The sequence below is a fragment of the Gopherus evgoodei genome, chromosome 9, assembly GCF_007399415.2.
Source record: "Gopherus evgoodei ecotype Sinaloan lineage chromosome 9, rGopEvg1_v1.p, whole genome shotgun sequence".
Classification (NCBI taxonomy): Eukaryota; Metazoa; Chordata; order Testudines; family Testudinidae; genus Gopherus; species Gopherus evgoodei.
The window spans coordinates 70,008,970-70,031,281 of NC_044330.1; the positions used below are offsets into that span (position 1 = coordinate 70,008,970).

General features: G+C 48.8%; 1 protein-coding gene across 1 annotated transcript; it reads left to right on the plus strand.

The window, feature by feature from the left end:
- Window positions 1-131: 131 nt before the first annotated feature.
- NOX1 (NADPH oxidase 1) lies at window positions 132-22,271 on the plus strand. The gene is made up of 13 exons (XM_030574299.1): window positions 132-1,955; window positions 12,341-12,436; window positions 12,891-13,001; window positions 14,204-14,288; window positions 15,020-15,168; window positions 15,300-15,481; window positions 15,856-15,994; window positions 16,993-17,085; window positions 17,331-17,566; window positions 17,693-17,855; window positions 18,091-18,237; window positions 18,551-18,675; window positions 20,143-22,271. Exons 1-13 carry the CDS (start codon window positions 1,911-1,913, stop codon window positions 20,267-20,269), a joined length of 1,698 nt encoding a protein of 565 aa, XP_030430159.1. The 5' UTR covers window positions 132-1,910; the 3' UTR covers window positions 20,270-22,271.
- The last annotated feature ends 41 nt before the right edge of the window (window positions 22,272-22,312 follow it).

A 22,312-nucleotide genomic window follows, 5' to 3' on the forward strand; every position in this document is an offset into this window, starting at 1 on the left:
CAATATTCAGTTGTAAACTTTTGAAAGAACAACCGTAACATTTTGTTCAGAGTTATGAACATTTCATTTACAAACAACCTCCATTCCTGAGGTATCCATAACTCTGAGGTTCTACTGTACATAGTAAAAGACAGTCCCTGTATCAAAGAACTTACAATCTAAATAGACAGTGGGGACACAGGAAAAATTACTTGTACAATGTCACCCAGCTAATCAGTGACAAAGGCAGGCATAGAAGAACCCAGGTGTCCCGATTCCAAATCTGCTACCCTACGCACATGAGATTTCTTGGTCTTCCCCTGTCCTGATCACTGTAGGCCTGATAGCTCTAGCAGAAGTCAATGAGAACTGCAGGTGTGCAAATCAGGCCTAGATGCTGCTGCTTCCTGATCCTTATCTAAGGTAGCAGGACTTCAGGTTGACTCCAAGCTCCGCTCCCTCAGTAGCAAAGCTGAGACAGTTTAAATTAAACTGTTACACCTAACCTAATTGAACTGTGCAGTCATACCCTCTCTTTTGTACTTTTCTCATAAAACATCTGTGGCAGAGATTAGGGGGGAGGCAGTTAGAGAACAGGATTTGACTAGCAAACCAGACTACTGAATCTGCTGCCTGCCTCCAGTGCTATCCACTGCTTTGGAGGAAGGTGAAAAGCCCCATACAGCACCTGGCCAATTGTGGGAAGTCCTTTCTGCACAGAGCAGTGAGTGCGTTCTCCCACTTGCTCAGAAATGGACTCATGTAGGAACTCTCTCCACTCCCAAAGATCAATTAGCCCTGGAGAGTACTCCCCCTTTTCCCTCCATGCACAAATGAATTCACTCAGCAGGGGATCATTTTTTTGTGATGTAAACACTTGTCAGTTAAGAACAAATCAAAGGAAAAACACATTCTGGATCGATCATCACACAGCCGCCAGAATGTAACACACTACTGTCGCTCCTGAGCTGTCCCAGAAAGAAAGGCAGCATATTCCATGTAACAGTCACTGGAGCCATCTAGTCCTCCTGATACTTATTCTCCTGTCTTTCTAACAGCTGATTGGGACAACACCATCTACCCTGCAGAGTTCTGACACCACTCTGGAGTTGAATCTGAAGCACTTCATCTTTGGAGAAGTTCAAACTGGCTGCAAACTCTCCTGTTCAGGACCCTCTATGACTGGCCAAACCAGAACTCTGACTCCATACACCCCTGAGCTGGATCCAAATCTGGATTTGAGTTTACTAGTTCACACCCATTTCTGATACATACAAACAGACACCAGCTCTACACATCCCGTCTCCTCCATCTCCAGTATTGCCAGCCCCAGGCATTCAAATATCCATGAGATTTTTCAAAGTAACAATGTGGGGGAGGTCTTTTTATTTGGTTTTTGGTTTCTGAGCCATCACTCAGGTCACATATTTCAGCTTCTCTTTGCAATGATGTGGGCTAGAATCTCTCAAGACCACTTGACTCCAAGGAACTGGGGCTTGCAGGAAAACACCAAGTAGTGTGAAACTCACCCTGGTCTGAGTGTGCCCTAGCCTGGGTGCATTGACTGAATGAATAAAAGCTCATGAATATTATTCTGGATAGACAAGGCTGGTGTTTTGCTGCGGATGTTTCTTGGTAGAGCAGTAAGGCCCTTTCTGGGAGAATCTGAGCTTAAAAAAAAAAAATGCTTAGCATTTCCTTAATGGAAATCCAGCGGGGAAAACCCCTGCAGTTCCATTCTCGTAGGCCAGGCAGGACTGCAAATTCCAGATCACCTGCCAAGCTTATAAAACAGGTGAAACAAGTGAAAAGAGTGACACATACAGTCACAAACAGATCCTGAGAGATACAGAGAGAGAAAAGGTGAATCTATCTGGACACACAGGCAGCCAGAGAAGAGCAGCAACAGCACAGATCCTTGTAGAACACCAATGGGAAACTGGGTCCTGAACCACTGGTTTCCAGCTGTGGTGATTGTAAGTGACTCTTTACTCATATTCAGTTAGAGATTCTTTTTAGACCACGAGGGACACATTTAAAAAAAAAACAGATATCTAGCACTAGCTGGTCATGGAGAAATGGCAAATACTGCTCATTTTGTACAACTACCAGTAGCTTTACTGAATAAACCTGAATGAAATAGACTTATGAACTTAAAAAGATTTAGGTACCAACTCAGGACACTGATTCAGCTCATTCTTACCTGTAAACACAGGGATTTTAGCACATATTAAGAACATGCTGATATGCTGCCCTGAATTGGGTCATTACAAAACTCCACATCTGGGGCTTGTTTGGAAGGAGGATATGTAGACTGGCTACTTAGATAAGGTATACACCATTAAAACCGGAAAGAGAAAGAAAAAATTAATCTATTGCATGATTCAGTTGGCTTGGAATGAGTCACACCAGGCCTGAGGTCTTTTGAAAATCGGTATTTAAAAAAAAAAATCACTCAGATCTTTTGTTTTATGTTCAAACTAACTGATTAAAATCTACAGTATTTATTACTAAGCAAATAATTTATTCCGTGAATTTCCTTGAATTTTTCCATTAAAGAAAATGTAATGATCAGATTGTGAAATTCTCAGGTATTTTTATCCAAAATGATTAGTGACGTTCTTCATGAAATGTTTCTCCCAATGTGAATAGCTCACAAACAGAGCTTAGCAAAAACTGGAAATTCCAATATTTTGACACTTGCTATCATCCCTCATTGGGACAAATTGTTGAAATACTGAAATTTTTCACAGAATGAAAATGCTGGCAAATTTCGATTCAGAAATGAAACATTTCATTTTGATATTTTCAGACAAAACAAAGGAAGTGTTTCGTTTTGGTGTGTTGAAACAAATCAAAATCTTTTGTGTTGAGCCAGTTTGATATTAAACTACGTTGGCCTATGGTGCTGCAGTGCCTCAATGGGAATTGTAGTTCATGTGCATCGTGCCATCATTCTTCCCTAGGGTCCAGGCTCTCTAGCGGCAATGCATCTCCCATGATGCACCATGTACTGTTGGTCAGGAGAAGAGATGTACTCAGGCCAAAGAGACAGTCCATAAAATAGAATGTGGGGGGAGGAGGAGCATGAAACACCCCACACTACCACTCCACTGATGCACTGTGACACTTTAATGTTGAACTTACATGAAACAAAATGTATCAACTCTGTTCAGCAAACCTAAATATTTCAATCTGGGTCAAACTGTCACAAAACAAAATATTTTATTTTGATTTTCCTGACAGAAAATAGAAACATTTCAACAAAATTTAAAAAATTCCTATGGAAATTTTTGATTTTGTGGAAAGTATTTTTTCCATTGAAAAATCATTTTGGAAGAACCCCCCCGATCAGCTTTACTCACAACCATGGTGCTGCAAATATTTGATATTTGAGATGTAAAATTCACTCTCTGTTAGTCAGTCACTTAAGTCACCTGGTGTTGTTTCTGTCTCCTGACTGGACAACTGATGCAACTAGTCAACACATCGCACATTTAGAGTGCTGAATATTGTAACTGAGTACACAATCAGAAATGTTGCTTCTGGGAAATACTCAGGCTTCAAATTTGCTTTTAGGGAATATTCACACTGGTAAAACCTGGCTGCTCAAATGTTCGTGGAAAGCAAAAGCAACAAAAGATGGGGCCAAACACGGTTACATCAAAATCCGGTTTTCAGTTTGAATGAATATTCACAGATTTCCCCCACCCTATTCTGTCAGTTCAATGTTTATTATATTTAAGGATTTCTTCAGAGAAAATTACAAAACCCTGCTGCCATGTCAAACATTTTCTCTATTTCCCTTTCCTCATTCTTTAGAGATAAGGGAATGACAACAGCATAATTTTGTTAAGAATTTATCTGCTCCCCTGCTTAGTCCTGCCTGAGGACATGATCCCTTATATATTGCATCATAGTTGCTTGCTGTGGAATCCAGTTCATCGCCTTTGTGAGAAAGAAACAGTGGAAGTGATAGAAAAACAGCATTGTACCTAAGGCATTGATCTACAGAACCCTGCAAATCTGCAGATATCCGCTTTATATCCACAGATATACGCATCCGGATCATTTTTGCAGATTGGATGTGGATGCAAATTTTGTGTCCACACAGGGCTCTACTGATTTACCAGTAGATCCACTGGGCTGTACTGATTTACCAGGGTCACACACCCAGGGGACCCCTTTTTCCTTCACAGGGCCCATATTATAATGGTGCAAAGCTTGTTATAGTATCAAGGCCTAAATAGGTTATCCATTTTAGACAGTAAGATCTTCAGGACAAGGACTATATCAGGGGTCGGCAACCTTTCAGAAGTGGTGTGCCAAGTCTTCATTTATTCACTTTAATTTAAGGTTTTGCGTGCCGGTAATACATTTTAATGTTTTTAGAAGGTCTCTCGCTATAAGTCCATATATTATATAACTAAACTATTATATTGTAAAATGTTTAAGAAGCTTCATTTAAAATTAAATTAAAATGTTGATCTTACGCCGCTGGCCTGCTCAGCCCACTGCTGGTCTGGGGTTCTGTTTGCTTAGGCTGGCAGCGGGCTGAGCAGGACCTGTGGCCGGGACCCCAGCTGGCAAGGGGCCAGCAGCTTGACCCCCAGACCGGCAGTGGGCTGTGCGGGTCCAGTGGCTGGGACTCCAGACCGACAGTTGGCTGAGTGGCTCAGCCCGCTGCCGCTCAGGGGTTCCATCCGCCGGCTCCTGCCAGCCAGGATCCCGGCTGCCAGATCCGCTCAGCCCGCTGCCAGTCTGGGGTCCCGGCCCTGCCCACATACAGTGGGTACCTATCTTCTCCTTAGTTCTGGCCCATTCTCTTCCTCTCTCTGCACTGAGCTGAGGGTGGGAGTGCTCTGAGCACAGGGCTGGGGGTGAAGGAGCAGGCTGGAGGTTGGAGTGTAGGGTCTGGCCAGGCGCTAGAATGAGAGAGGGGGCTCAGAGTTGGGGCAGGAGGTTTGGGTGTGATCTGGGCAGCTCCCATTTGGTGCGAGGGGTGCAGGTGAGAATGTGGGTGGGGGGTGCAGGAGCTCCTGTTCGGTGCTTAGGGTGGGGGTGGGGATATGGGGAGTGCAAGAGTCAGGATGTGGGGGGTGAATGGGGTGGGGGCTGGGTATGTGGAGGGGGTGCAAGAATCAGGGCAGAGGCCTGGGGGCATGTGAGGGGGGTGCAGGTATCAGGGCATGGGGCCTGGGGGCCTGGGTATGTATGGGATGCCAGAATTAGGGCTGGGGTCATGAGGGTGGTGGTGAAGGAGTCAAGCAGAGGGCTGCGTGTGTATGAGGAGGGTACAGGGCTCAGGGCAGGGGCCTGGGGTGTGTGCAGGGCTCAGGGCAGAGGGCTCTGTGTGTGTGTGTGTGTGTAGGGTCAGGGCTCAGGGCAGGGGTCTGGGGGTGTGTGCACAGCACAGGGCTTAGGGCACAGACCTAGGTGTGTGCAGGGCAAAGGGCAGGGGCCGGGGGTGTGTGCGGCGGGGGTCAGGGCTCAGGGCAGGGGCCGGGGGTGTGTGCGGGGCTCAGGGCAGAGGGCTGGGTGAGTGTGAGGGGGGCGGTCAAGGCTCAGGGCAGGGGTCTGGGGGGTGTGCACAGCACAAGGCTCAAGGCATGGACCTAGAGTGTGTGCAGGGTTCAGGGCAGAGGGCTGGGGGGTGTGCAGGGCTCAGGGCAGAGGGCTGGGTGTGTGGGGGGGGGGTCAGGGAAGGGGGCTGGAGGGGATATGCCCCTATTCCACCCTCCCTTCCCCAAGGCCCTGCCCCTGCTTCTTCTCTGCCTCCTTCCTGACCTCCTCCCTTGCAAGGGCCATCAGCTGATCCGCGGCAGGGAGGGAGGGAGAGGAGAAGGAGGGGCAGGAACCCAGCACACTGTGGGAAGAGGAAGGGGAGCCGGCAGGACCAAGCTTCTGCCCCTGCCCCTTGCTCCCACGGGAGGGGGCGGAGAAGAGTGGGTGGGGCCGGGCTGGTCAGGATTTTTAATGTTTGCCATTAAAAATCGGCTGGCTTGCCATCTTTGGCATGCGTGCCATAGGTTGCCGACCCCTGGACTATATGGTTGTTACATACATTGGCAAGACTTAAATAATAAAGGCCCCAACTCAGGCAGGTGTTGAAACACGTGCCTAACTTTAAGAATGTGAGTAGTCCCCTTGGTGTTAATTAGACTACTCATATGTTTAAACATAAAAGCATAAGAAGGACCATACTGGGTCAGATCAATGGGCCATCTAGTCCAATATTCTGTATCCTGACAGTGGCAAGATGCTTGAGAGGGAGTGAATGGAACAGAGCAATGTACTGAGTGATCCATCCCCTGTGATCCAGTAGCCCCTTCTAGCAATCGGAGGTTTAGGGACGCCCAGTGCATGGGGTTGTGTCCCTGACTTTACTGGCTAATAGCCATTGGTGGACCTATCCTCCATGGACTAGTCTAATTCTTTTCTGAACCCAGTTATACTTTTGGCCTTCACAACATCCCGTAGCAACGAGTTCTATAGGTTGTGTGATGAAGAACTTCCTTATTTTGGGTGGTGGGACAACCTACCGTGGCCCTGCTCTCAGGCCGGGGTGGCTGGTACCGGGCCATGCTGCCTGCCCGGTGTTCCAGGGCTAGCTGCCTGAGCCCTGAAACTGGGGGCTGCCCAGAGCCCCAGGGCTAGGGATGCAGCAACCGTGCTGCCCAGCCACCTGCACACTGGGGCTGGGGGTGCAGCGACTGTGCCCATGTTCCTTATGTTTGTCTTAAACCTGCTGCCCATTAATTTCATTGGGTGACGCCTGGTTCCTGTGTCATGTAAAGCAATAACTTCCTTATTCACTTTTTCCACATCATTCATGATTTTAAAGACCTCTATCATATTCCCCTCTGTTGTCTCTTTTCCAAGATGAACAGTACCAGTTTTTTTAACCTCTCCTCATATAAAAACTGTTCCATACCCTTAATCATTCTCTGCACCTTTTCCAATTCTAACATGTCTATTTTGAGAAAGGGTGACCAGAACTACACACAATATTCAAGGTATGGGAGGACCGTGGATTTCTATAGTAGCACTATGATCTTTTCTGTCTTATTATCTATCCCTTTACTAATGATTCCTAACATTGTTAGCCTTTTTGACAGCTGCTGTACACTGAGCAGATGTTCTCAGAGAACTATCCATGATGATTCCAAGATCTTTCTTGAGAAGTAACAGCTAATTTCAACCCCATCATTTTGTGTGTATAACTGGGATTATGTTTTCAAATGTGCATTACTTTGTATTTATCAACACTGAATTTCTCCTGCTATTTTTTTGCGCAGTCACCCAGTTTTATGAGATCCCTCTTTCTAACTCTTTTCAGTCTGCTTTGGACTTAGCTATCTTGAGTTATTTTGTATCATCTGCAAACTTTGCCACTGTTCATCCCCTTTTCCAGATCATTTATGAATATATTGAACAGCATTAGTCCCCGCGTAGATCCTTGCAGGGCCGGCTCTACAGTTTTCGCTGCCCCAAGCAGCGCACCGAATTGCCGCCGAGGGTGGCAGGGGCAGTCCATGTGCCCTTAGGGCGGCAGGTGCATTTCTGCAGCGACCGCAATTCGTCAGCAGCTTCTATGTTTAGCTGAAGCCGCCGTGGACAGCTAAACATAGAAGCTGCTGCCGAATTGTTGCCACCGCGGAAATGCGTGTGTCGCCCTAAGGGCACACGGACTGCCCCCACTCTCTGCGGCGGCAATTCGGCACGCTGCTTGGGGGCAAAACAACAGGGACTGCCTCCCCTTACAGATTGCTGCCTCAAGCACCAGCTTGGAATGCTGGTGCCTGGAGCCGGCCCTGGATCCTTGGGGGATCTCACTATTTCCCTCTCTCAGCTTTGAAAACTGACCATTTATTCCTAGCCTTTGTTTTGTATCTTTTAACCAGTTAGCGATCCATGAAGGGACCTTCCCTTTTATCCCAGGACTCCTTCCTTTGCTTAAGAGCCTTTGGTGAGGGACCTTGTCAATAGTTTTCTGGAAGTCCAAGTAAATTATATTCACTGGATTTCCCCTGTCCAAATGTTTGTTGACCCTCTCAAAGAATTCTAATAGATTGGTGAGGCATGATTTCCCTTTACAAAAGGGAGTTGACTCTTCCCCAACACACCATGCTCATCTATAAGGTCTAATAATTCTGTTCTTTACTGTAGTTTCAACCAATTTGCCCAGTACTCAAATAAGCTTACCAGCCTATAATTGCCAGGATTGCCTCTGGAGCCTTTTAAAAAAAAAATCAGTTATCAAATCAGTCAGCTTGTACAGTGGCTGATTTAAGCAATTGGTTACATGCCACAGTTAAGTTAGGCACGAGTTTAAGTACCTTTTTGAGCTCTGTCCGAGGTGCCCAAGTTACCTCCTAATAAAGTCCATGGGACTTTTGCTGGATAAGGGCTACTGAATTTGGTTCAAATAACATAATAAAATAAAAATATTGTAATGATAAAACATCATTCTAAAACAATAAATGCATGTTCTTTCAGTGTTTCCCATTAGGATTCTGGCTGGCTAGTGTCATGGTACCATCTATCCAATAGTAAATACTTTGGGTGCTTTGCTAAGAATTTCCTAGGTTATTTAAATGCCTCCTTCTGCTTCCCTTTGAGTTTACAGCTTTGCACACACTGACTTCATGGTAACACTTTAAATTCCATAGACAGTTCTTTGTTTGCAGTGGTGTTGCAGCCATGTTGGTCCCAGACAATATATACCTCCAGATCAGTGGCACCACTATGGGCACCCGCATGGCTGTACAATATGCCAACATTTTTATGGCTGACCTGGAACAACGCTTCCTCAGCTCTCGTCCACTCACACCCCTTCTCTACCTACATTACATTGTTGACATCTTCATCATCTGGACTCATGGGAAGGAGACTCTGAAAAAATTCCACCACGATTTCAACAGCTTCCACCCCACCTTCAACCTCAGCCTGGACCAATCTATATGGGAGGTCCACTTCCTGGACACCACGGTGCAAATAAGTGATGGTCACATTAATACCATCCTATACCGAAAACCTACCAACCACTATGCCTAGCTTCATGCCTCCAGTTTCCATCCCGGGCACACCACACGATCCATTGTCTACAGCCAAGCACTGAGGTACAACCGCATTTGCTCTAACCCCTCAGACAGAGACCAACACCTACAAAATCTCCACCAAGCATTCTCAAAACTACAATACCTGCACGAGGAAATAAGGAAACAGATCAACAGAGCCAGACGTGTACCCAGAAGCCTCCTACTGCAAGACAAACCCAAGAAAGAAACCAACAGGACTCCACTGGCCATCACATACAGTCCTAGCTAAAACCCCTCCAATGCATCATCAGAGATCTACAACCCATCCTGGACAATGATCCCACACTTTCACAGGCCTTGGGTGGCAGGCCAGTCCTTGCCCATAGACAACCTGCCAACCTGAAACATATTCTCATCAGTAACTGCACACTGCACCATAGTAACTCTAACTCAGGAACCAATCCATGCAACAAACCTCGATGCCAACTCTGCTCACATATCTACACCAGCGACACCATCACAGGACCTAACCAGATCAGCCACACCATCACCAGTTCATTCACCTGCACGTCCACCAATGTAATATATGCCATCATATGCCAGCAATGCCCCTCTGCTATGTACATCGGCCAAACCAGACAGTCTCTACAGAAAAGGATAAATGGACACAAATCAGATATTAGGAATGGCAATACACAAAAACCTGTTAGAGAACACTTCAACCTCCCTGGCCACACAATAGCAGATCTTCAGGTGGCCATCCTGCAGCAAAAAAACTTCAGGACCAGACTTCAAAGAGAAACTGCTAAGCTTCAGTTCATCTGCAAATTTGACACCATCAGCTCAGGATTAAACAAAGACTGTGAATGGCTTGCCAGCTACAAAACCAGTTTCTCCTACCTTGGTTTTCACACCTCAGCTGCTAGAAGAGGGCCTCATCCTCCCTGTTTGAACTAACCTCGTTATCTCCAGCCTGCTTCTTGCTTGCACATATATACCTGCCCCTGAAAATTTCCACTACATGCATCCGACAAAGTGGGTATTCACCCATGAAAGCTCATGCTCCAAAACGTCTGTTAGTCTATAAGGTGCCACAGGACTCTTTGCTGCTTTTACAGATCCAGACTAACACAGCTACCCCTCTGATACTTGACACCTACTAAATTACTAAGGAAGCTAAACTATGGTGTAAGATGAAAGAAATGATCTACGTCTAGTGAAAATGGGGTTAGATCCTGCTCTCAGTTACAGAGGTGTAAAGCCAGTTACTGCATAGAAGTTAGCAGTTACTCTGGATTTACACCTATGTCACTGAAAGTGGAATTTGGCCCAAATGCTCAAAGTGAGTTAGGCATCTAAATATCTTGGAAGATCTGCAATGCCTGGCTCTGATCCTGCAGCTGGGTCTGTGTAGGCAAACTCTGCATCCATGCTGAACTGCTTTGGCATCAGTGGACTCTGCATGGGCGGGGCACAGGGGTTTGCCTGCATGGAGCCAGCTGCAGGATCAGGATCTAACTCAGTAGCCAACAGCTACCATAGAAGCACCAAGATCTGATATGGGATTTGTGCTTGAGGGATTTTGTCTCTCTTGACATTTGATAAGTGCTGCTATTGCTGGGGAAAGATGCTTGTCTGACTGCCCTGGAGATGGAAGCCCTCTGCTTATCCACAGACCACGGACAGGTTAGATATGGTAGGACTGGCTTCCTCCCAACAACTGCTACCCTGGCCTGGAGGGATGAGAGGGGAATTCTGTCTCCATGGCCCATTCAGACAGTGCTTAGTGTGTGTGCGCGTGCGCTGAGGGAGGGCAAAGGCCGTGTTTGCAAGCAGTCACAGACCAACAAATGAAATAAATATATAAACACTGACCTGGGTTGCTGAGGGGTGCATTTTAAACATTGTCTTACCAAACCCGCTGCTCCCACAATATGATAGTCCTATCACTTTTTTCAGATCATTTTACGCATTGCCTTTGACCTCTCTGCTGAGACAGCGTGCCAGCTGTGCCAGGGGATTGTAATATGGGCACTTCTCCATTGGGAGCTAGACTGAGAACCAGCAACTCCTCTCACCTAGGCCAGGACACAGCCCTCTGATACCCATGAACTGTCCTGTCACTGACTTGATCTGATGGGCTGAATGGAAACTGTCCATGAACAGCATCACGCTCTTGTTTGGGGGGGAAGGGGAGATGCTAACCCTTCTCACTGAGAGACTGAGCAGCACTACTGTAGTCCTATATGGGGCTCTGAACAGCACCCCAAAGCGGAGGGGCACAGTTCTACTGTGATCGGCGGTGATTTGGCGGCAGATTTACCGCCACCGCTTCTTCGGCGGCAATTCAGCAGTGGGTCCCTGAGTCCCTCTCAGAGGGAAGGACCTGCCACCGAATTGCCACCGCCACTTCATTCATTCTTCGGCAGCAATTTGGCGGTGGGTCTTTCTCTCCGACAGTGACTCGGGGACCTGCTGCCGAATTGCCGCCAAAGAGCCTGGAGCTGGCCCTTACCTTGGATGCAAAAATTCCTTGTTATGGCTCTGCCCCAAAGCCAGATGACAGGTGAGACCCAGGGGAACAGTGACACAAACAGAACCAGCAGATGGACTTTCTGTTAGTCTGGCCCTTGCTTCATCACCTACAGACCAAATAGCCTCAGATAAGGGGGAGTAGCAGGGACATTCTCCCTTCATTTCCACCACAGTTCCCCGGGACTCGTGAGAACTCGTCTGCCCTGCTAAAGTTTGCCAATACAAGGAGCATTTGGGAACGGAAGTTCCTTCAGCCTGGCAAGCTCTGCATCCTCCTTGGCATCCAGCTCCCTGTGACTTCAATAGGAGCTGTCTGTGGGTGCTCTCACCTCAGAAAATGAGGCCTTAACTCTCTAGGGCTGCAGGGCCAACTCCTTCTCCCAGGAAACCAGCACAGTACTGAGCTCTCATAGCTTCTACTGGTCTCAAGGGGCACCATGGCACCTCAGAACATCAGGCACAAAGCATCTCAAAATGGGCCTCTCTGAAAGTGCTGCTGCGAGTGATCACTCTGCTTTGTAATTCGATGCAGTGATTACAGCCCATGGGTCACATCCTGAGCTGATATAAATTGGAATAACTCCCCTGAAGGAAGTAGAGCTATGGCAGCTGAGGATCTGGCCCTCCTGAGTTTTATAGTACACTAGCATTTCCCTGTAAGGTTCACTGAAATAAAGGAACACAAGTCTTTTGTTGTCACCTCCTCCCCTCAAACACACTAACACCCTGTTTGACTGTGAGGTCTTTCAATTGCCATTTAACTGTCTTTTCTCCCCACTTTCTAGGCAGCCTGGTTGGGCCTGAATGTTTTCCTGTTTGTATATTATTTCCTGCTGTTTGACAGGGATAAGAAGTTCTACTACACCAGAGTGCTCCTTGGGGTGAGGACAGTTCCTTCTCTCTCCCCTGCCCCTCTTTTTGCCGGACACTGACCTTATCAGCTGGGAGTGTTTCCCATCTCAGAAATAGGAAGCCTTTCCCATCACAGCTCCACTTCCGACTGGAGATGGGCAGGGTATGTAAACTCCCCCCATTTTGTGCTGGTGCTGCTCCAAATGGAGCACACAGGGAGGCTGTTTGTGGCTATGACCCCTTTGGGATTTCATCACAGTAGCAGTCTGGGGCAGAACACTAGCCAATAGTGGTTGACATACAGTAGCATCCACTGCTGTTCAGTGAGGGGAGGATGTTAAAATGCCACCCTCACTGGGGTAAATGAAGGGCCTCAGGCTCCTGTATTAAAGCCAAATGCAGTGTGGTGTATACAGTGATAGCTGGTTACTGGTGGGCACCCAGAAAGTGAGACTGACCCTGTCTTTGCACATCCTCCACCAGTCTGCACTGGCATGGGCCAGGGCCTCTGCAAAATGCCTGAACTTTAACAGCATGCTGATCCTGTTACCAGTGTGTCGCAACCTGCTTTCCTTCCTGAGGGGCACCTGCTTGGTGAGTGACCAGCCCTGCCCCATCCTCACTCCATATCCCACCACACAAATGCTCACCCAGGACTGGGACTGATTCTGGCCTCACCTGGCACTCCCGGCCAGTCACACCCAGCACGGTCATGCACTAGTGACAGAATGAGCCAGACACCAAAACATCAGGAGATTGGCCCAAAAGTCAATTACAAATATTGCTGTTTGTGATGTGGCCTTTGAACTCCCCCTGCCTCAGGGTGTGTGTGTGAAATCAGTGCTGCCAACACTTCAACATATACAGTGTGAGGAGGTTTTACTGATGCAGCCTGATGGGGTGGGGTAAGGTCCCCTTCTGCATCTCCCCAATGCTCACAGTTCCCATTAATTACTTCCGTGTCCCCCCACGGCCCCTCCCTCAACCAGTAATTAATTATCCACCCCCTGCATCTGCTCCTTGCCCCTCCTTGCCCCTCTGCTCCTCCTGCAGCTCCAGGGGTTCTGCAGCCTCCTCTCCTGGACCTGGGGGGCTGCAGGAGGGTCCCTTCCTTCCCTTTCCTAGGCCAGAAGGGACAGCTTCGGGGGCTCTTCACCCTCTCTGCATCCTCCCGGACTGGGTGTTGTAGGGATGGAGGGAAAGGGGCAGGGAACAGACTGACCCAGGGCTTGGTGGGGGGGAGGAGCACCTCCCCCCTTCCCTACTCTGAGAAAGGTGTCATCTCCTCCCTCACCCAAAAGTGTTCTGGCTCCTGAGGGCAGGAGGAGGGCTCCATGTGCCTTCTGCAGCAGCTCTGATTGGCTGCTTTTCCTCAGGAGGCAGGGTAGGGGTCAGGGCCGGCTCTAGGGAGATCCTCTGAGATCACCCAGAATGCTGCCCCTGAAATTGTGCTGTCCCAAGCACGTGCTTGGTTTGCTGGTGCCTAGAGCTGGTCCTGGAAGTGGGAAAGGCATTAATCACAAGGGCAGGGTTGCTAGCACCAATGCCCAAGTGGCTCCAGCTGAGGCCAAGGTCCCCTCATTGGCTACAGCTAGATGAAATGCACAACATGGCCCTTGGCCCTGTGTGTCCATGCCTGCCCACCCCTAGGGCCTCCCCCTGCCTCACATGGGGAGGGGCTCACTCTGCCCCTGGTCTCCCCTCCCCCCTGTCCCACTCAGCTGGCCCTACCCCTCTTGCCCCCTCAGTCTGGAAGCAGCCCCCCGTTTGCTGACCGTTTCCTCTCCTCCCTGCAGTGTTGCAGGCGCACAATGAGGAAGCAGCTGGATCGCAACCTCACCTTCCACAAGCTTGTGGCCTACGCGATTGCCCTGTTCACAGGTAACTCAGGCACCCACCTCACTGCACACAGTACAGAAAGTGCTCAGTACAGAAAAGTGCTGCACCAGCCAGCAGTCGCTGGTTCAGGTTCCCCCTTGCCTGGGGGTAGGTTGCTAACCCTCCAAGACTGTCTTAGAGTGTCCAGGAATTAAACATTATGTCATGTGATGAAACTTCCAGGAATACATCTAACCAAAATTGGCACCCTACTGAGGGCAGAGTGAGCAGATGCCCAGGCCCTCCCCAGTGGGATGATGATCAGGGTCTGAGCTCAGTCTGCATGTGGCGAGCATGGATTCTATATCCAAGAGGGCAATGGAGGGGGGGCCAGCTGACCCTTTCACAGCAAGCTGTGATGCCTTGGCTTGCAGCAGGTCTTAGGGTATATGTCTACGCAGCAATTAAATACCTGCACCTGGCCCAGGTCAGCTGATTTGGGCTCGCAGGGCTAGGGCTGTAAAATTGTAAAATTGCTGTTAGGCATTTGGGCTCGGGCTAGATCCCAGTCTATGAGACTCCCGCAATATGAGACTCCCAGAGCCTGGGCTCCAGCCCAAGCCCGAATGTCTATCCAGCAATTTTAGCCCCACAGCTCAAGTCAACTAAGCCAGGCCAGCCATGACTGTGCCTCAGGAACGTTTATTCCAGTGTAGACTTGCCCTGGCTGATGGACTCTCAGGGTGTAGGTTGGTTCCAATCTCTCTCTCTCTCTCTGTGTCGGTGATGTTCAGCTGTTCACATCATAGCCCACCTGTGTAACTTTGAGTGGTACAATGACAGCCAGCAAGCTGCGGATGGGAGCCTCTCCTCCATCCTTTCCAACCTGCACCAAGATGAGGAGAGTAACAAATGGCTAAACCCCATCCACACCAACAGCACAGTGAGTGCCCAGGACCTGCCTTGTGGGGATGCGAGTCCCAGGGTGGCTGCCACAGGGTGCCATGGCTTCATTCTGTGCTGCCTGCTGACTTTATGTGACCATCCCCATCTCCTCGCTGTGTTCTCTTGCAGACTCCAGCATATGTAACATTCACTACCATCCCGGGACTGACAGGCGTGATCATCACTTTGGCGCTGATCCTCATGGTCACCTCCTCCATGGAGTTCATCCGCAGGAGCTATTTCGAGGTCTTCTGGTACACACACCATCTCTTCATCATCTACTTCGCCGGTCTTGTTATCCATGGCATCGCGTAAGGCACCACACAACAGCCACACGTCACTGCCAAATGGCATCTCACTGGCAGGCCCTATCCACCTCCCCATCTGTCATGCACTCCCCATTTCCAACCCTGGCATGTGACTCTCACGCCACATCCCTACTGCCGTGGAGCATCTGGCACCCTCCTTGCTTCCCATCCAAGCATCTGTCTCATCCTCCCTTTACCCAACCCCTTCCTCTGACTGTTCCACCCTCCCCCATTTCCAGCAGAACCTCCTGCTATCACATGCTTCCCATCTCTAGGCCAGCGTCTCCCCTTCCTCCTTTGCTTAGCAGTTATGAAAGTGAAGCAGGGAGGTAGGCTTGGATCAGGAGAGCTGTGGTGACATGTCTCTCCTCTCCCAGTGGTCTAGTTCGTGGGCAGACAGCAGAAAGCTTGAATAAGCACAACCCCGAGCACTGTGCGCAGGACCCTAGATACTGGGGAGGAAACAACACAGACTCCCACTGTGAAGAGCCCGAGTTTGGGAGCATCCCAGCTGAGGTGAGTCCTTCCAGTGCAGACAATAGTTGGCAGGAGACCACGCTGAGCTAACTGACAGACCTCATCCTTGTCCCATCAGGAGGGGGCAGTGCAGTCACTAACACAATCTTATTTTCCATGGTGTGATGGGAGAGGAGTTCTCTGACCCTCCTAACTCCTTCCCCTCCCTGCCACTCATGCCTGCCAGGAGAACAAGCTCCCTCCCACCTCCCTAAAGCCTCTCCATGCCAAGTATCCCACACGGGGCTCTTCACAGCCTGCCTCAGCCCTGCTCAACTTTCTAGGTGCTTCTTGCTAAGACAGCCCCTCCCTTCCCCCGATGTACACTCCTGGCCAACCCACCTCTTCCCTGCTGGTTCCCAGTCTGACAGGGGTGGGTGAGAAATGCCAGCAGCACAGGACAAGGCTCTTATCAGGCCAGAGCAGCTCCAACCTGCTGCTCTGGGGGTAGGCTTCAGTGTCATCCAACTGGGAAGTAGCCAGTTCTCAAAAGGGTATAGATGGGATGACATGAACAATATCACAGCCCTCTGCAGAGGGACTTGGAAACCCAGCTTTTCTCCTCTCTGAATTGACATTAGACTGAAATACGCTCCCCTCACTTGCTGTAACCCACACTGCACTAGTGACCATCGCCCCGGGGAGCTCTGTGCCAAGCTTGCATGGATTGCAGGGATAACTCCTGCAGGGATAGCTCTTGCCCTCTGCCCAGACTTCTTGGTGACGGAGCTTGAGAACTTGAATTAGAGTGGGTGGGACAGTGCTCTGTAGGTATAAGGTACTAATGCCAATCCTGGTGTGCCCATGTCACCCTGCACCAGCATGGAGCCATGTCTCCATAAAAACATTTCCCAAAACATTAGGTGAGAACATTTGATCTAGGAATCACCCTGTAGGGACATCAGTGCCCTACACTGCCAAACCTCCCCTCAGTGCACATCGGCTCCTCCAGAGATGGAAAGGCTCTCACAATATATTACTCACTTCTGTCTCCACAGTCCTGGCAGTGGGTGCTGATCCCAATCCTTCTCTATGTCTTTGAGCGGGTCTTACGCTTTTGGCGTTCTCGACAGAGGGTCGTCGTTACAAAGGTAAGGGGTGTCTCAGCACAGCCAGTGCAGCCTCTCCCAGCAGGAGTCACTGTAGGCAATGGGATAGAAGCACTACCTGTGGGAGCTCCTAGCCACTCCAATCCCAGTCTTTCCCAGCAGGAGTCACAGTATGCTCCCTGTGTAGGGTGCTCCTAGCTACTCCACGCTCAGCCCAAGCAGTGGTGTCGCTGTAGAAGCAGCTGGGTGGGACATACTCATGCTTTGCGGATGTGCCTTTCCTACAGGCTGTTGTACACCCATCAAAAGTGTTAGAACTACAGATGCACAAGAAGGGCTTCAGCATGGAAGTGGGCCAGTATATTTTCATCAATTGCCCCTCTGTCTCGCACCTGGAGTGGCATCCTTTCACCCTGACCTCTGCACCAGAAGAAGACTTCTTCTCTGTTCACATCCGGGCAGCAGGGGACTGGACAGAGAATCTTATTGATACCTTTCAGCAGCAGAAACCAAAGACACCCAGGTAGGCAAGGATGGCATTAGAGCCAGAAAGCCATTAGAACTCACCCCCTGGGAAGAGTTTTGTGATACAAAGTGATGCAGGAAGGCAGCTTCGACTTTTTACCTGGGTCTTGACTTATTTTACCAGGATAGAGGTGGATGGCCCCTTTGGCACAGCCAGTGAAGATGTGTTCCAGTATGAGGTTGCTATGCTGGTGGGAGCAGGGATCGGGGTCACGCCCTTTGCCTCTGTGCTGAAATCAATCTGGTACAAGTTCCAGCATGCAGACCAGCGTCTCAAAACCAAAAAGGTAACCAGTGCAATAGGGGAAAGGCTGGCTCTACAGATGCCTGTCTGACCTTCATTTCCAGCAACCTCTTGTGTGTCCTTAAAGTGCAACATCCCACCATCCCACAGCGCAAAGCTACAGTCTTACTGCTGAATCTGTCCTTGTTGTAATGGACTCTCTCCTCTGCTCCACTGCAGTGCACAGCTCTCCCATTGTCAGTAACATCTCTCTTTCTCTTTGTGCTGTTGGATCCCAGATCTACTTCTACTGGCTCTGCCGGGATACAGGTGCATTTACCTGGTTCAATGACCTGCTCGCCTCCCTGGAGCAAGAGATGGAGGAATCTGGCAAAACAGGTTTCCTGAACTACCGACTCTTCCTCACAGTCTGGGACAACAGCGTTGTGAGTCACACACACCATACGGTCCTGATGGCAGATGTGTCACAGTCTAGGAGAGGAGAACACTATGGCCCAGAAGAGAACAGGGGAGAATGTCTCTAGGTGGGAATGGGAAGAAGGTGAGAACACCATGTTAAAAGCTAGACAAGATGAACACAGGCACCAGAGTGGAGATTCTGCCATTTAACCCCTCAGGGAGGGTGGCAACAGTTGAGGCCAACGCCTCATGAATGAGGGCTCCTGCAGCCCGTCTGTTGGGTTCCAGATGTTGGCAGGACGTCTGCCTGTTCTCACTCCTCATCTCCTGTAACTCTAGGTTGGCCAAGCAGCTTTCAACTTTGATAACGACACAGATGTGGTGACAGGTCTCAAACAGAAAACCGCCTTTGGGAGACCCATGTGGAGCAATGAGTTCTCTGCAGTGGCAACTGCCCACCCCAGGTAAGTGTCTAGTGCCCTGGAGACCATATTGCTAGAGATGGAAATGTGTCTTCAAGCTACCTGGCCTCTTCCTCCTCAGATTGCATGCCCAGCAAGTCTAGTGCTGCTTCTGTAAGCACAGGTGCCACCTAAGGACACTGAGAGTATGTCTGGACTACCCGCCGCATCGGCGGGTAGTGTTTGATGTATCTGGGATCGATTTATTGTGTCTCATCTGGAGGGACGCGATAAATCGATCCGTGAATTGACGCCCGTACTCCACCTTGGCAGGAGGAGTAAGCGGAGTCGACGGGGGAACTGCAGCAGTTGACTCGCCCTGTGAGGACGGCCAGGTAAACCGAACTAAGATACTTCGACTTCAGCTGCGTGAATAGCGTAGCTGAAGTTGCATATCTTAGTTCAACCCCCCACCACCACTAGTGTAGCCCAGGCCTGAGAATGAGCTGCATATTCTATAGAACCAGAATGATTAGATTAATAGGTTAGGGACTATTGTAATCATCTGACCCCCTGTATAACATAAGCCAGAGAACTTGCCAAAACAATTCCTAGAGCAGATCTTCTAGAAAAACAGCAGCAAAGAATCCTGTGGCACCTTATAGACTAACAGATGTTTTGGAGCATGAGCTTTCGTGGGTGAATACCCACTTCGTCAGATGCATGCATGGCAGAAAAACAGCCAATCTTGATTTAAAAAATGCTAGTAATGGAGAATTCACCATAACTCTTGGTAAATTGTTCCAATGGTTAATTACTGAAGAATTCCCAGATTATTGGATGTGCTGTCACATCCAATACAGCCTAGGTTTTTTCAGCGGTGCAGAACACCTACAGCTCCTACTACCGTCAGGTGGAGTCGTGGCTGCTCAGCATCTCTGAAAACTGGGCCCAAGGCCGAAATTCAAGGATCTTCTATGGCAATGGTTTTCAACCTTTTTTTCATCTGCGGACCCCTAACAAATTTCAAATGGATGTGCGGACCCCTTTGGAATGATCTTAGACCACAGGACTTAGACCTGCGGACCAGAGTGAAAACCACTGTTCTATAGGATGATAGCAAAGCGTCTCTTGAGGGAAGCACTGGGAAGAACTGAAGGTTTCCTGCACAGATCATAAATACCCTGCACAGTAAAATCCTTCTCCATGGCTCCTCCACACACAGCTGTCCTTTCTGAATGCTGTAAAGAGGACTGGAATCTCCTCTGAGGTAGGGGTGATGGGCGTAAGGGATGTTAGGAGTTAAGTGTGCACATGGTCTCAGAGTTCCCTGGAGCTATGAGCTAATATATGTACTGTAATTCATCTGGTACGCTGCCCCAGCAGCAGGGATCAATGAATGCCTAGGATGCGGGTGTGTTCTGAAGATGGAGGCAAGTGAAGGCCCACAGATGGTGAAGGGCCCTGGACAGAGCCTGGGGAGGGCAGATGATCTCTCCCCAGTAATAACATTTCCTTTGTTCTGTGCAGGTCTGTAGTGGGGGTGTTCCTCTGTGGGCCTCAAGCTTTGGCAAAGAGCCTGCAGAAGTGCTGCCATCAGTACTCCAGCCTGGACCCTAGGAAGGTCAAATTCTACTTCAACAAGGAGAACTTCTAAGCAGCAGGAACATGGCGACTATACTGTGACACACCACAACCTCCCAAAGAACAATTATCTGATCCTCTACAGCTCCTTTTAAAACTGAATCAACCTGGCCCTGCTGAGGATGCGCTGACTGACACTACTGGGAAATGCTGCCATTCAAACCACGTGTCTCCTATCTACTAAACTCAAGGAAGAAGTGAGCTTCCAGAACAACACTGCGTTCCTCCAAAGGAAGTGTCCTTTTGAGTTTTCCACCTTGCATCTCCTTTAAAAGGGAGGGGAATGGGTCTCCTTCACTAGAGGTCAACAGTGATCTCACATGCAGATCAGAGTTGAAATGGACTTTCTGGTGCAATCAGCATGATCTTACAAAGTTCGATTGCGGCACCTGCACAAGGGACTGACAAAGGCTGAGACTGATCATTAAACTTGATTTGGGCATGGACAAAGGAATTCCAGGATGGGCTTGGGGGAAATCTGCTGGGGAGAACGATAGAGGTAATTTGTAGTTAATCCATCACAAAGGGGCAATATTCTCCAATAAATGTTTCTGTACATGAATATTAAAATAAACAAAACTTGCTTCCATTGTAAATAACTTGGGATAAAACCCAACCCAGGTGAACCATTCTGTTCAATTTAAGATGCAAATACAGAGCATTTACCTAGTGTCTGATGGTGTCTGTTGAACCTGTGCTCTGTCTGCGCTAATTGTAAAAAACAGAGTAATAAAGTCAAATTGCCACCTCCTCTCCCGTCACAGCTGTTCTGTTTGGTGACATTGTGAGCATATTCTGTCATCCAGTAGCCACAGCAGAAAGGTTTAACAACCCGATTTGAGAGTGACTCACGGAAACAAAACCTGCCTGAATGTATCCTGAAAAGAAGAAAAACATATTACCAGGAATGGAAGATATCTTAAATGATACAGCAGCCACAGCTGATCTGCAGTTGAGAGCAAGGGGCTTAGCAATCCACAATGGCATTTTTCATGTCAGGATGGGTAGGACTGAAAGCTAAGCTACCCATTTCAGCCCTATAGGAGATCTTCCACAGAAGGATGTACACAAGTGTAAGGGGTGTTGTGGGAACAGTTGCACTGCAGCTTCCTTTGCTGCACCCAGTGGTGGGCAGAGTGCTCCAGTGCTGCATGCAATTCAGTGTCTTACACCAGCACACAATTCGCTGAAAGAAATGCCCAAGACAAACTTCAATCAGACAAGTGCGACAGATACATTTTCATCACAGGTGCTTTGATAAGGGTGCCTCATAAATCTTGCCAAAGTGACTGTGGCCCAAATGTTCCCACCTGCCTGCTATCACAAAAGACCTTACCACTTAAATGGGGGGTTGCCATGAACTGTTTGAAATGTTTTTTCTCTCACTGATGGAGCAAGCTGACATGGTTGTTAATGAAAGAAAAATGACACAGGTGTGGGCATTTTCAGTGGGCCCAGTTGGTGCCTGGCAAGGTTTCCAGATCAACTGGGACATTCTTGGTAAGAGGACATCTTCACCTTATGCCCCTTTCACTCCTCAGAGGCCACATGTATGAAACTCAGCAGAGCAGACATAATACAGACCGGCTCTTTGTCCCACCAGTGGTCAGGCTGGCCTAACTGTCCCTTATCATACTCCTCAGATAACAATTTCAGTGCACCAGCCTTCTCCAGACACGCCAGTTTACTGAGTTTCTTCTGCCAGAGACTGCAAGTAATAATGGCAGCATCTCATCTGTTCAGCAAATAGCAACAAGCTGCCTAGAGGGACCATCTCTTTCTCCCACCATCCCCTTTAGGAAGAGTCATGCTGAGAACAGATCAGCCTGTAAGAAACCTTCTGTGTGGTTAAGGGAACAAGACTGGGAAACATGGACTTCGGTGTCTGCAGGAACACAGTGACTAATGACCAATCCTGGAGCCAGGATATGCTGCACCAGATGAAGGAATTCCCTGATTATACTGGAGAGAGGCCATCATGCCTGGCCAGGTGAAGGGCTCACACGAGTGACCCAGAGGCCTTTGCCATCTCTAGTGCTTCTAAGTCAGGCACAGA

Coding starts and splice junctions, on each gene's coding strand:
- NOX1 (XM_030574299.1), top strand. CDS start 1,911: ATGGGAAACTGGGTCCTGAACCACTGGTTTCCAGCTGTGGTGATT. Junction 12,437..12,890: donor ACACCAGAGTGCTCCTTGGG/GTGAGGACAGTT, acceptor ATCCTCCACCAG/TCTGCACTGGCATGGGCCAG. Junction 18,676..20,142: donor GTGGCAACTGCCCACCCCAG/GTAAGTGTCTAG, acceptor TGTTCTGTGCAG/GTCTGTAGTGGGGGTGTTCC.